The sequence below is a fragment of the Xenopus laevis genome, chromosome 9_10L, assembly GCF_017654675.1.
Source record: "Xenopus laevis strain J_2021 chromosome 9_10L, Xenopus_laevis_v10.1, whole genome shotgun sequence".
NCBI classification, from domain to species: Eukaryota; Metazoa; Chordata; class Amphibia; order Anura; family Pipidae; genus Xenopus; species Xenopus laevis.
Genome location: NC_054387.1, coordinates 101,759,822 through 101,775,494, shown reverse-complemented (window position 1 = coordinate 101,775,494; position 15,673 = coordinate 101,759,822). Strand labels below are relative to the sequence as shown.

Genomic DNA, 15,673 nt, shown 5'->3' with positions numbered 1-15,673 from the left:
GTTCCATGGTGGTAAAGGATCTTTATATGGAGGTCTGATCTGTGTGGCGGCTTGGATAAAAGTCCTGACATCCGGAAAGGACGCTAGCTGCCGTTGAAAGAACACTGATAATGCGGAGATCTGGACTTTCAGCGAATTGACTCCCAATCCTCTATCCATGCCCTGCTGAAGGAATTCCAGGAGAAGAGGAATTGTGCACTGTGTATAATCCGAGCGCCTCTGGTTACACCAGTCGATGTAGCAGGACCATATGCGGTGATAGGTAGATCTTGTTGTTGGTTTGCGTGCTCTCAACAGAGTGGTGGTGACTTTGTCCGAGAAACCCTTTCCCTTCCAGATGGAGCTCTCAAGAGCCAAGCCGTCAGGGATAACCTTTCCAAAGATGGGTGCCAACAGGGGCCCTGTTGAAGCAAGTCCGGCCGTTGAGGAAGCGGCCACGGGGGAGCAATTGACAGTCTCTTTAGATCTGAAAACCAAGCCCTCCGGGGCCAAAAAGGTGCTATCACTATTGCTGTCGTTCGGAAGAGACACAGGCGACGGAGAACCGGGTGGATCATTGGTATGGGCGGGAAAATGTAGACAAGTTGAAAGTCCCAAGCTGACGTCATTGCATCCACTGACCAAGCATTTGGGTCGTGATATCTGGAACAATACTCCGGAATTTGGTGATTGAACTTGCTGGCCATCAGATCCATCTGTGGTGTCCCCCACATGTTCGCAAGTTGTTGAAACACTTCCGGGTGCAGTGCCCATTCTCCCGGATCGAGAGTGGTTCGGCTTAAGAAGTCTGCTTCCCAATTCAATTGACCTGGGATGTACACGGCCGCTAGCCTGCACGAATTGTTTTCCGCCCATTGCAGAATGCGGGACACCTCTTTCCATGCTGCACTGCTGTGAGTGCCTCCCTGGTGGTTTATATAAGCCACCGTCGTAGCGTTGTCTGACCGGACTTTTACTGGGCATCCCCTCAGAAGATCCGACCAGTGACTTAGCGCCAGGAAAACCGCCCTCAGTTCCAGAACGTTGATGTGAAGCGAGGTTTCCGCCTGTGACCACCGACCTTGTACAGACCTGTGGTTGAAAACGCCGCCCCAGCCTGTGAGACTGGCGTCTGTGGTGAGAATTGCCCAATCTGCAATGGAACACAGTTTTCCTTTCTTGATGTTGTCTATTTGACTCCACCAACGAAGAGAAATTTTGGTTGTCGCTGATAGAAAAATTGGATAGTCCAGCTTGTTGTAATCTCCGCGCCATTTTTTGAGAAAATCCAGCTGGAGGTTTCTCATGTGGGCTTGAGCAAAAGGTACGACCTCTATGGCTGAGGTCATAAGTCCTAGTAGTCGCATGCAGTCCCTGGCCGAGATTGACCTTTGGGATATTGCCTGATCTGCCGCAGCCTGAAGCTTGAGTTGCTTTTGAATCGTCAGAAAAACTTTGTGTTGCAGAGAGTCGAACTGGACTCCCAGAAAGATGATGGACTGAGTTGGAATTAAAGTACTTTTTGCAAAGTGGATCTTCCAGCCGTGAGATTCTAAAACTTCTTTGCAGAGGTTTGTGTGGGCCAAGGCCGATGAGTATGTAGGCGCCCGAATCAGTAGATCGTCTAGGTACGGTAGCACCACGATATCTAGCTGTCGTAAGTGAGCTACTAGAGCTGCCATAAGTTTTGTGAATACTCTGGGAGCCGTAGCGAGGCCGAAAGGAAGAGCTTGAAACTGGTAGTGGATACCTTGAACTGCAAAACGAAGGAATTGTTGAGATTCCACATGGATTGGGACGTGTAGATAAGCGTCCTTTAGATCTATAGTCGTGAAAAAATCTCCTTGTTCCACGTTTGCAATCACGGATCTCAGAGATTCCATTTTGAAGGAAGGTACATAGAGAAATTTGTTTAGAAATTTTAGATTCAGGACAGGACGTTGTGAACCATCTTTCTTGGGTATCAGAAACAGATTGGAATAAAAACCGAGCCCCCATTGATCTGTGGGAACTGTGATTATTGACTTGGCTTTGAGCATAGTTTGTATTGCTAGTTTCAGAGCATTCTGTTTGTTTGGTAGGGATGGCAGGGTTGACTGAATGAATCGTTGGGGGGGTGACCTGTGAAACTGTAGTCTGTAGCCCATTGAAACTATGTTGTGGACCCAGGTGTCTGAAGTTGTGGCTAGCCAGGTGTCCCTGAACTTCAAGAGGCGCCCCCCTATCGCCTCCGTAAGATCGGGGGAGGCTGCCCCTTCATGCGTCTCGTGTCTTATCAGTTGCTCCAGTGGGAGTGCGTCTCTGAAAGTTCCAGGAGGGTTTCTTGGGGGGACGAAAATTACCCTTGGGTTGGTTAGAGTAGGTTGGTTGTCTGGAGTGCTGCAGAGAAGTTCTCCCAAAATTCGGTGACCTAAATGGTCTTCTTGACAGTGTGTTTGGAGGTTTAGATTTTTTGTCTTGAGGTAAAAAGTTGCTTTTTCCTCCAGTGATCTTATTTATCAAAGTATCTAGTTCCGGCCCAAAGAGTGAAGACCCTGAAAATGGCAGAGTAACTAAATTCTTCTTGGAAGCTGGGTCCGCACTCCAAGATTTGAGCCAAAGTGCTCTTCTAGCACCTACTGAAAATGCGGAGGCCCTGGCTTGTAATTGAAGTGTGTCCATAGAGGCATCGCATAGAAAGTGTGCTGCATTAAGCACCTTTGAGAGATGACCATGCATGTCGAAAGAATCCTCGGAACAACCTGATAACGCTTCTTCTAACCATAGGGTCATAGTTCGCGCAACACATGCTGCTGCGATGGACGGTTTAAATGCCGCTGTAGATGAGGCAAAAGAGCTCTTTAAAAGATTTTCAGCCTTCCTGTCCATGGGATCACGGAACGCTGTTCCGTCCTCTAAAGGTATAGTCGTACGTTTAGCTAATCTAGCTATCGGGGCGTCAACCTTGGGTATGGTTTCCCATTTATCTTTATGAGCTTGGCTGAAAGGATATAAAATATCCATTCTCTTATCTTTGACTGCTCTGCGGTCTGGGGCTTTCCATTCCTTGTTAATGACCTCTTGCACAGTCTCATGTACAGGAAAAAATCTTTGTTTCCTTATAGTGGGGCTAAATAGTTTATCCAGCTTGTTGGATTCTTTGTGTTCCTCTTGAATGCCTAGCGTATGGAACATGTCTGCTAACAGCGAATGAATAGCTTCCGATTGGGATTTGTGGGAGCTTTCTAGATGTGGATTAGAGTGTTCCTCATCTTCCCAGTCTGAATCGTCCTCAGGAATTATCCCTTCCTCGTCTGAGGAATGTAAATCTACCTCTGCTTGAGAGGGGTTTTGAGTCACTAACTGTGGAGCATGAGATATTTGGTTAGCTGCTATTTTTTCAATAGCAGATGACATAGTCAGTAATGATGCCTGAAATGGCTGAAACCAATCTGGAATCTGTGAAGCAGAAGATGCTGCTGAATCAGCTTTCACCTCTGTGGGTCTGCGCTTTTTCTGGTATTGCTGAACTTCCTTCTCCTTATGTCTCTTTTTCACAGATATTGAGGTTGAATCTGAACCTGACTGAGTGTCTGTCTTATCTTGTGCAGAGACATTTGCTTTATTGGGGTCAGACGCCATGTTAGGCTATGCAGACTGTTAGTAAAGAAAGAGAGAAATAGTACAGAGAAAAGGAGAAAAAATAAGCTGTACCAGTAGGAACCGGATCTTTAATAGGATCCCCTGACTTTCCGACGCGTCACTCCTGCAGAGTGTGGAGCGGGAAATGGCCGTGCGGCTAAGTATAATACTCTTCGCCGTGTGCGCATCCAAGATGGCGCCCGGAAGTGCGCGACGTTTGGCGCGAGATTTGAGCGCAGTGTAATGCCGGTTGATGCGGCGTCTCAATGAGGGACGGCGTTCCGGCAGCGTTAAGGCATGCCTTTCGCCTAATCCGAACTCGGCAGCGCTGAAGCTTGCCTGAACAATGGGTGAGACATACGGTGAAACCCCACCAGGGCAGCGCTGAAGCTTGCCTCTATGTCATAAAATGACAATGTTACCAGGGCAGCGCTGAAGCTTACCCCCTGTCAGCAGGACAACTCCTGTGAAAAAAAAAAAAAAAAAAAATAAAGTAAAATAAAATAAAAATTGATAATGAATGGGAGCTTAGCTCCCACACATCCTACCTCCTTGCAGGATGGAAAAAAACTAAAGTAAAGTAGGCGGGGTTAATACAAGGAAGAGGAGGATCCCTCAGAGGGATCAAAAGTTTTTGTTCCATCCTGCCTCCTAAAGGGAACGGTGTATTAACCCACTAGTGCCCACTAGTGCCCTGTGCTGCCTAGGGACGACCGAGAAATATTATTTTCACCTAAACTTTACAGTTTGAACAGTGATGAAATGTAATCTTATGAAAGCAACTAAGGCTGTTGATCAGCCATAGCAAAAATAATACACAAAAAGCCCTTGCCAAACCATCTATAAATGCATTCAGATAATAGGTATTCCCCCCAGTGCTTAAAGGAAAACTATACCCCCAAAATGAATACTTAAGCAACGAATAGTTTATATCAAATTGAATGACATATTAAAGAATCTTACCAAACTGGAATATATATTTACATAAATATTGCCCTTTTACATCTCTTGCCTTGAACCACCATTTCGTGACTCTATCTGTGCTGCCTCAGAGATCACCTGACCAGAAATACTACAACACTAACTGTAACAGGAAGAAGTGAGGAAGCAAAAGGCACAACTCTGTCTGTTAATTGGCTCATGTGACCTTACATGTGGTTTGTATGTGTGCACAGTGAACCTTACGATCTCAGGGGGCGGCCCTTATTTTTTAAAATGGCAATTTTCTATTTATGATTACCCAATGGCACATACTACTAAAAAAGTATATTATTATTATAATGGTTCATTTACATGAAGCAGGGTTTTACACATGAGCTGTTTTACTCAGTATCTTTTAATAGAGACCTACATTGTTTGGGGGTATAGTTTTCCTTTAATGTTTTATAGCAAGCTGCATACTAAGTTACAGAGGGTTGTCCCCTTCATATAGTGTCTGTATCGGACTGTGCCAGTGTTTACATCACTTCTGTGCCAGAATATTGGCAGAATTCTATACAAGGCCAATTGAAAAATTCACATTTATTCCCCTTAGCGTTGTGTAGGTGACAATACATTCCACCATCTGCATATGAAAAGCATATTTACTACAGGTATGGGATCTGCTCAGGACCTGGTGTTTTCATGATTAGGGATCTTTCCATAATTTGGACCGCCATGCTTTAACACTATTAAAAATTAATTTAAACACGATTAAACCCAATAGGCTGGTTTTGCCTCCAATAAGGATTAATATGTCCTAGTTGGATCAAATACATGGTACTGTTGTATTATCACAGAGAAAAAGGAAACCATTTCTAAAAAAAAAATCAATTATTAGGACATGGCCTTACCGTAAGTCACAGCTTTCTGAATAACAGGTTCCAGATAACTGGTTTCCGTATAACGGATCCCATACCTATATACCCTATAGCAGCTTTACCGGAAGAAAATAATTATTTTCTGACCCCGTAATAGCAGTTTGATGTCTCCCTGGATCTGTTTAACAATAAATCTCTATAGAATGCTATACCCAAGTGTCATTATACAGGTATGGAATCGGTTATCCAGAAACCCATTATCCGGAAAGCTCCGAATTATGGAAAGGCATGATCCAAACTTTGCATTTTCAGTCAATAAAGAACTGTCATTTCTAAAAGCTTTAATGGGAATCATTGTGTATAAACATAACTGGTACCATTGCCCGAAAAGCAGAATTTTGTTCCAATCTGCATGTTGCTCTTCTAATTCTGCATACTTTGTGTATAATATATATATATATATAATACACAAAAGCCATGAATATCTTGTAAATTATATCCTTATAAACGGTGAGTACTGATGTCATCAGTTATAAACGCTGAGTTCTGATGTCATTTCTGTCACATGACTCACTTAAATTTGTGTATTATAATAAATAAAGTACCCCCAGTTGTAAAATATGAGGATATTGAAGTTACCTCGGAGTTCCATGACCTGTATAAAAACACTCGGCCTTCGGCCTCGTGTTTTTATATGGTCATGAAACTCCTCGGTAACTTATAATATCCTTATATTTTACAAGAGGGGGTACTTTATTCACTATATATTACACCTGTTTTACCTGCAGATATGATAACGGTTCTGCCTACTATCATGAAGATGATCGAGAGGGACTTCTTAAAGTGTGCAGGCTTGTTATCCATTCACGCTATGAGGATTACACAACGGATGGATTCAATGTCTTATACAACAAACTGCCTGTCATCTACATCAGCGCTGCCTCCAGACCTGGGCTGGGCCAGTCTGTCTGTAACCAGGTATAAACATTTCACTCTAAAAACCATTCATATTTTAAACATTTTTGAGTTTTCAATTGTTGGTTAAAAACTTAACAAAAAGCACAGATAACTAGAAGCCTAGTCATGATTGTACCATCTGATATTGGTTACACCTGCACCTATTAATATTTAGTACAGGTATGGGATCACTTATCTGGAAACCAGTTATCCAGAAAGGTCTGAATTACTGAAAGGCTGTCACCCATAGACTCCATTTTATCCAAATAAAAGTGATTTTCTTTTTCTCTGTAATAATAAAACAGTAGCTTGTACTTGATCCAAACTAAGATATAATTCATCTTTATTGGAGGCAAAACATCCTCATTAGGTTTATTTAATTTAATGATTTTCTAGCAGACTTAAGGTATGAAGTTCCAAATTACAGTATGATTCCTTATCTGGAAAACCACAGGTCCCAAACATTTTGCATAACAGGTCCCATACCTGTAGTACAGTGAAAGATGAATAATACAAATGTAAAATAATAAGCATGATGATGGCTTTAGCCCAAAGGGAAATCTCTGCTCCATCGGATCTCATAAAAAATAATGAATTAATCAAATGTGATTTTATTTTGTAAGTGGAGTGTTCCTCCTTGTACTGTTAATCCTTTTCCCAGCACCCAGACAGCCTTACTTACTTGTTTGATGAACACACTCTTGAGTCTTTTACTGAACACTAGTAAACTCTTATGGACTCTAAAAAAATTAGCGTATAATGCAAATAGAAGAGAATATTCTGTTGTTAGAATAAGCTCTGGCCATTTTCTATATCATATAAATGGAGGATTAACCCTACTATTAGCAGTGAGCATTTAATTTACAACATAGTCACATTTAGGTAAAATGAAATGCTTTTATGGCTGACCTGCCTTTGCTTTTCCGTGATCTCTTTTTAGTCCTTCTGTGATTCTTCACATTGATTTGGAACAGAATTTTTAGTAAAAAGGAAGATTGATTTTATAGTGCAAGAATGAGATGTTACCACTGACATGTTCAAGCTGTACAAACATGACCTTTTTGTCGAGTAAATGAAAGGAGGCACACTCGTAATAATAATAAAACACAAGCCGGGGGCGGCTGATTTGTCATATTGATCATTTGATAGATTTATGGGTAAAGCATTTGTCATCCATAAAACTTCGCAGCCTAATGCATTTATTTTTTCCATCAATACAACTTTTCTCTGCACTTTATTTTGCCAAACAAGCACTTGACATTCATTTAAAAGAACATAAATCCTTGAGAATAAAGGAATATAGGAAAGGCAGCACACAGTCTTGCACATCTCCACTTACTTTCTTCTCTGTGTATTGTGCAGCTCTCCTATAGTTTCCTCTTCTTTTACAGAGCAATATAGAAATAAAGCTTGACTCCACACAAAGTCAATAGATTTATACCGAGTTAGAAATAAGGACAGAAGGGGGCGTCTTAGTTGATAAACAGGCAGAAAAGGAATGTATATGGAAATAACTATAAAATATAGGGGCTATTCACATTAAAATGAACTTTTAAGGGTATATTTATCAAAGAGTGAAGTTAGAGATCACCATAGTTTACTAGAGTGAAATATCGCCTCTCTCCATTCATTTCTATGGGATTTTTAAAGGCATATTTATTGAAGGGTGAAAGTTCTCCATTTGATAAATACGCCTTTAAAAATCCCTGGTGATCTCTAACTTCACTCTTTGATAGATATACCCCTTAGTCTGATGTAGACATTGATATTCTGTTAATTTTGTATGCTTTTTGTTCAGCAGCTCTCCAGTTTGGCATTTCAGTAGATATCTAGTTGCTAGGATCTAATATTCCCTAACAACCAGGAAGTCATTTGAATAAAACACTAAAATAAGTATAGGAGGGGACTAAATGGGAAGATACGTAATAAAAAGTAACAATAATTTTCAAATTGTTGCCTCAGAGAGCAATAGTTTTTTTTGCCTCTCGGGGTCATTGAACCCCATTTGAAATCTGGAAAGAGGTAGAAGAGGAAGGCAAATAACTCAAAATCTATAAAGCTATACAAATATTAAAGACCAATTGCAAAGTTGGAAGGCATAGGCCATTCTATAACATACTAAAAGTTAACTTCAAGATGACCCACCCCTTTTAAATTCCAATCCGCAATTAATCATGTTTAGAATTGATCTCCAACCTGTGTTTTTCTAGCTTTTTCTGAGCCACTGGCTGTTGGGAAAAGCTGGGAGTTTCAGTTTAACAAAAGGAAATAATTGCTCTGCAGAATGTGTCAGAGTAATCTTGTTCATGATTGTTATTTTTTTCTAGCTGGGCCTTCCGCTCTCCTGTTTATGCCGTGTGCCTTGCAATACCATGTTTGGATCCCAGCATGAAATGGTAATTCTCTGGATTAACCCCATAAATACCCCCTTTTTTTGCTCTTTCCTTTACCTTTTATCTTTATTTGGTATTCCCTTCTCTCTTCTGCTTCCTTCTTACCATAGTCCTCTCTTCATCCCTCATTCATCCATGTTTCACTACATCCCTCCCTTATGTTTGATCTCCGCTTCTCTGTCCCTTTCAGTTATGTGCTGTCCGTTTTCTCTATTGAAGTTTGTCATTGCTATGTTCCTTTAGTTGGGATCCTGCTAAGTATGTAGTCACCATGTTTGAGGCCACAATATCATCGGATAAATTCTAGTGTTTCCAATCAGGTTGTTGCTCAAAGCTAGCTTTTGTTTCATTAGTTATTGGCTCAGTCCTTTGAATAGTGACAGATGGAAAGTGCGCAGCAATGGTGATCTTGTGGTACTGTATAATGGTATTTCAAAAGAGCTTAAAATTGCATGAATTTAGGGTTCGATTGTGGTGTGTTCCCTGGGGGAATAATGAGCAGCAACTTAACTCCTGATGCTCCATAAAGGTCTTTATTTTTCGTGGTGCTATAGTTCATACAATTTGGAATTTTGGACTTGCCCAGGTTACTAGACTCTGGGATTTGCCTTTGTGACTTCACCACAAATCTGAGTATAGAACAGTGATCCCCAACCAGTGACCTGTGAGCACCACGTCTTGGATGTTGATCCCAGTGGCCTCAAAGCAGGTGCTTATTTTTGAATCATGGGTTTGGAGGAATGTTTTAGTTGGATAAAAACCAAATGTACTGCCAAAGTCTCATGTAGGCTTCCAGTCCACATAGGGGCTCCCAATCACAGCACTTATTTGACACCCCCCAAGAAGCATTTTTCATGCTTGTGTTGCTCCCTGACTCTTTTTACATCTGAATGTGTCTCACGGGTAAAAAAAAGTTTGGGAACCCCGGTATAGAAAGCGATCTTACTTTTTGCCTGCTTCTTACTATTTTCTGCCGATGGGAAAATAGAAGACAAAGCATCATTTCAGATCATTTATGTTGATTTATTTTTATATGAAAACCTATTAAGGAAGATTTTAATGGTTTTGTTTCTACTTAATCCTAGGATGTGGCCTTACTGGACCGACTTATAAAAGATGACATCCAGTCTGGAAAATGCCCTCTACTTTTAGTGGCCAACGCAGGTGGGTCTCCTATTGGTTAGGGAAAGGTTACGCTGAAAGTGAATAACCTGAAATCAACTGTTTTTTTTTAAAGCAAACATGTACAGTATTTGCATATATAAAAAGTAACTTATTGACAATACAAATAGACCATCAATGGTAGAGAATCATAGCTTTTTCCAAAAATTAAGCGAGGGGGCTGTCATAGATTTCCATTGGAGTAATATTGATTTTTTGGCATAATACAACAATTGTAGATAGCATAGTCTCGTGTACGAGTCCATGGTTGAGTTTTTTTGTGACACCCAGAAGGCAGATCAGGGGGGAGTATGTATCAGGCAGGTTAAGTTCTGCTGATTGGCAGACGTTTTAATCCCTTTTCTTACTTTCCCTTTGTCAGGTACTCCAGGAGCAGGTCACACAGACAAACTGGGCCGACTGAAGGAACTTTGTGACCAGTACAATATATGGCTGCATGTAGAGGGGTAAATTGAGCCTTGAACAATAAGACATATGTCTGTCCAATACACAGAAGCCTCAAAATACATCTTTATAAACCTATAAACCGTGTTAAAGGGGTGGTTCAGCTTCAAGTTAACTTTTAGTATGGCCAATTCTAAGCAATTTCTCAATTTTTTTAATACATTTTTGAATTATTTGCCTTCTTGATTGACTCTTTTCAGCTTTCAAATGGGGGTCACTGACCCCATGTAAAAATAAATGCTCTGTAAGGCTACTTATTGATTGTAATTGCTGCTTTTTATTACTTACCTTTCTATTCAGGCCCTCTCTTATTCATATTTCAGTGACTTGTTCAAATCATTGCATGGTTGCTATGGTAACTTGGGCCCTAGCAACCAGACTTCTAAAATTGCATACAAGATAGCTGCTGAAAAAAAAAACTAAATAACTCAAATAATTTCATTGTACTAAAAGTTAATTTAAAACTGAACAAACCCTTTAACGATCTCCTTGATGTACAACAGTCGGTGTTCGTGATATCAGCAGTAATGAATTCCTAATTTAATTAGAAGTTCCATGACCTTTATAAAAGCACCGGCGCCTACATATGACGTTGCCCAATCTAACTCCTAAGTTTCTGGGGGCCTAGTTCAGTTTGTACGTTTTGGGGTAAGGGCACACAAGCTAGATTTTTCATTCTAGCCGGCGGGAAGGTAGGGGAAGACAGTTTGGGGAGATTGTCGCCCCAAAGAAGAGGAGATTTGTTGCCGGGGCGACTAATCTCCCTGAATCTGCCCGTGTGGCCTTACCCTTTTACTCTTTAATTACATTACTGCAACAGTGGAAGGGATAAAGGATGGAGATTGTAGTCATACTTTAATGGTAGGGGAAATGTTGAAATTATAATGGCCCCAATGCATTACCATACTTGTGGTACATGGTAGTTCAAAAAATAAACTGCATTGAGAGGAAAAAAAATGTGTAGAAATGTAACGCTATAAACCCGATATCTATATGAACGAAATATTAATAAAAAAAATGTTTTTTATCTAGAATGTAATAGGTTGCCATATCCATATCATGTCATTTACGCTTGATTTTTTTTTTTTTGGCAGAGTCAATTTGGCAACACTGGCTTTAGGTTACGTCAGTTCTTCTGTTTTGGTAAGTTTTATACAATATATTCTCTATCTTTATCATCATTATGATTTAGGTGGTGGCTACAAGTTTCCCTTTGCGTCAGTAGATGCACTTGTGCGCCATTCAAAGCGCTGCCAAAACACGAGTGCAAAGTGCAGCTGTGGACACACGTATGTTTAATGAACGGCTTCATTTTGCACTGCATTCACTTGATGGTTGTAAATGACCCCTTGGTGTAGGAGCACAAGCCTCATGCTTCTGAATGATATACTGATGTAAAAAAATAAAAGGGTTTAATACAAAACTGTTTTAACCTAATATTTATCCGTATAAGCGTTTAAATGACATGCTTTCATGAATTATATATTTACTAGGCTGCCACCAAGTGCGACAGCATGACCCTTACACTGGGCCCGTGGCTTGGTCTCCCTGCTGTTCCTGCTGTTACATTGTATCGACATGAGGATCCCTCTCTGGTAAAGTTATCTTATTTCAATTTCAAAACACAATGTATGGTAGAGCTACATTGCTTAGCCACTTCACATTGTATTTTATTTTTGCATACATAACCATGTTGTCCTTTCAGTCATGGTTGAGGTTGCTACTTCAGTTCTATTTTTTTTAATGTTCCAAAGACAATGTCATATTTCCCTTCTCACAGAATAGCATTATAAGAACAGGACAGAATGAAATAACCAGATTGGATTTCCTGAGAGAAGCTTAATGCTATTAGTAGGAACTGCTAACTGATTCGTCGTCCTAAAAGAGGATGCAAGGATGATATTCGTATAAATCGCCTACACCTGGAATTGTGTTACACGCTTGACAGGCCTCATAGCTATTCACTGCACTTACAGACCTCAGGGGGGAATTCACAAAAGTGGAGTAAAAGTGGTGGTAAACTGTAGTAAAATACTTATTCTCCATATTCACAAACAGAAATCCGCCTAAATTCCGACTTAACCGCCACTTTGCATATTTTAGTGAAAGACAGTTTACAGACACTGGTGCAAAAACTACATTTTAAACAACATTTTCTCCCGACATTTTAAAAATGGAGTAAAGCTCAGTGTAAAGGTGGCCATACAAGGGCCTATAAAAGCTGCAGACAGACAGAGTTAGCAGTTTATTGGCCCATATATGGGGACCTCCAACTGGCTTCCCTGATCGATATCTGGCCAAAATGTCGATCGGACAGGATTAAAAATCCCATTGGATCGCGGTTGCATCTGTTGGTTGATGTGGTCCCACGATCCAACCACCTGTTACCCTTCGTTATGATCCAATCATTGGGCCCATGATCAGATCAGCCCGATATCGCACCACCTCAATGTGAGCATATCGGGGAGAGATCCACTCGTTAGTCGATCTCGGATCTCTCCGTGTATGGCCACCTTAACTCTTCCCCATATGTCAGGTCAATTCTAAAACAATCTGCTCGGCTTTGGTTCGCCCAATCTTCATGTCACACCACTTGTAGGTGTCCCATTGGGGAATTATTATCATATTAGTAGGGATTTGCATTTTATAGCCTATAGGCGTAAAAACGTCATTAACAAAACAAGTAAAACACTGATTAAACAAAAAGTGTATTTTATACAATTTGATATGTAAAAAGCTTTTAACTCACACTTACATTATTTCCCTAGTTTTAAACTGAATGAGGCAATATTAGCAATTTGAGTGAATATATCATATAAATCTAAAGGAAAAGCAAAGCCTCCCAGCCATTTTTTTCGTTTTAGCAGCAATTAGACCTAAGATAATAAAACATGTTTCTGATATAATTCCCTATATTATGCAAAATAGCATTTCTTGTATTTAGACCCATATATCTTGTTACAGAATTGGAATTACACAAACATTTAGAAAGCCCAGATTATACTGAAATAAATGATGTAGAATTTTCCTAGGTAAAATAAACCCCCTCCCCCAAAAATTCCAATTTGATGGCTGACTGACAGGGGTAGTAAGAGCTAAAGACAAATTCAGAAAAAATGTCTTGTGTGAAGGACAAAATCTGAAAAGTGTCTGTTTAAAAGACATTCACAGTGGAGATTTGTGAATTTGTTGGGAAATCTGACATTTTAGCTCCACTTTTATTTTGTCTCAGTATCACCACTTTTGTCAATTCCCCCCAATGTGTCCCCTTCAGTCAACAAATATATGTGGGGAATTGTACGGATTTAAGTTTCCCATCTACCCCAGCCTGAGTGAAGCATGAAGATTTGTTAAATACACTGTGTGAGTTATGGTGCTTTCCCTTAGTAATGCTTCTTTTTCTTTGCTGCTCCACAGTCTCTTGCTGCCGGCCTCACATCCAGTCAGCCTGTTGAAAAGCTCCGTGCTCTGCCTCTGTGGTTATCTTTGCAGTATCTTGGACACAGTGGCATTGTAGAGCGGATAAAACATGCATCTCAACTGGTAATGGACTTGGGCTATTTAAAGGCATCATTGTACAATAATTATGATTACATTCATGTATAAAGAGGCAACATATTATTCTGCAGTGCTTTATATATGGGTAAATAACTACTGAGCATCTTCTACAGAGGTTTTAGCGTTAGCTAAGCTATCATAGTGTCCCATCTCCCATGAAGCAGAAGGGGTCAGGAGTGATAGGATTAGGTTGTATTAAAGTAATTGTTCAGTGTAAAAATAAATATATAGTATATGCAAAATAAAACATGTTTTCAATTTAGTTAGTTAGCCAAAAATGTAATTTTATAAAGGCTGGAGTAACTGGATGTCTAACATAATAGCCAGAACACTACTTCCTGCTTTGCAGCTCTCTTGGTTTCCACTGTTTGGTTACCAGGCAGTAACAAATCAGTGACTTGACGGGGACCACATGAGTCATATCTGTCGCTTTTGAATGTGACTAGCCTGCTAAGGATCAATTGCAAACTCACTGAACAGTTATGTCCCATGTGGCCCCCCTTCAAGTCGGTGACTTACTCAGAGTTAGAGAGCTGAAAAGCAGGAAGTAGTGTTCTGGCTATTATGTTACACATCCAGTCACTCCAGCCTTTACACATTACATTTTTGGATAACTAACTATATTGGAAACATTTTTATTTTGCACAGACTATCTATTTACTCAGTTTTTATTTTTAAACGGAACAATTCCTTTAATGACCCTGTGGCCAACAGATACAACCTAATCATTGATAAAAAAATATAAACTTATATTAGGTAGGAAGAAAATATGGGGGTATTGATGCTAGACTGGTAAGTGGGTTTCTTTTACATTTCTTTTTGTGGATAAGTCCACGTGGGAGGCACAGGTTGATTTATTCCCGTGGCCTGAAATATGCCATTTCTTTTATATGTTTGTCTTTATACAAGTATAACAACACTACATAAAACAGGGTATTTCCCTAATTGTGCTTTCCTTTCTGTATATTTTATCAGGACTTTTTAGACCAGGCATGTTACCCCGCAGTACTTCCTAGTATCCCCCATGTTTGGGAAGTGGTTATACATACATTGCAGTGGGTACTTAAATTTTACAAGTGAGCTTTAGACATATATACAGTGGTGTGAAAAACTATTTGCCCCCTTCCTGATTTCTTATTCTTTTGCATGTTTGTCACACTTAAATGTTTCTGCTCATCAAAAACCGTTAACTATTAGTCAAAGATAACATAATTGAACACAAAATGCAGTTTTTAAATGAAGGTTTACGTTATTAAGGGAGAAAAAAACCTCCAAATCTACTTGGGCCTGTGTGAAAAAGTGATTGCCCCCCTTGTTAAAAAATAACTTAACTGTGGTTTATCACACCTGAGTTCAATTTCAAAGGTTATAAAGCCATTTCTAAAGCTTTGGGACTCCAGCGAACCACAGTGAGAGCCATTATCCACAAATGGCAAAAACATGGAACAGTGGTGAACCTTCCCAGGAGTGGCCGGCCGACCAAAATTACCCCAAGAGCGCAGAGACAACTCATCCGAGAGGCCACAAAAGACCCCAGGACAACATCTAAAGAACTGCAGGCCTCACTTGCCTCAATTAAGGTCAGTGTTCGCGACTCCACCATAAGAAAGAGACTGGGCAAAAACGGCCTGCATGGCAGATTTCCAAGGCGCAAACCACTTTTAAGCAAAAAGAACTTTAATGCTTGTCTCAATTTTGCTAAAAAACATCTCAATGATTGCCAAGACTTTTGGGAAAATA

The 15,673-nt window shown here is 40.1% G+C and overlaps 2 protein-coding genes across 2 annotated transcripts in view; one reads left to right on the top strand and one right to left on the bottom strand.

Moving 5' to 3' along the window:
* The window catches only part of ntan1.L (N-terminal asparagine amidase L homeolog), a 47,961-nt gene that overhangs the window by 1,344 nt on the left and 30,944 nt on the right, over positions 1 to 15,673 (bottom strand). The gene's annotated exons all lie outside the window — the stretch shown is intronic.
* The window catches only part of pdxdc1.L (pyridoxal-dependent decarboxylase domain containing 1 L homeolog), a 54,734-nt gene that overhangs the window by 25,218 nt on the left and 13,843 nt on the right, over positions 1 to 15,673 (top strand). Inside the window, 7 exon segments of the mRNA NM_001093134.1 lie at positions 6,188 to 6,377; positions 8,684 to 8,752; positions 9,835 to 9,913; positions 10,293 to 10,377; positions 11,470 to 11,518; positions 11,869 to 11,970; positions 13,793 to 13,918. Of these exon segments, the coding sequence (NP_001086603.1) occupies positions 6,188 to 6,377; positions 8,684 to 8,752; positions 9,835 to 9,913; positions 10,293 to 10,377; positions 11,470 to 11,518; positions 11,869 to 11,970; positions 13,793 to 13,918 (700 nt within the window).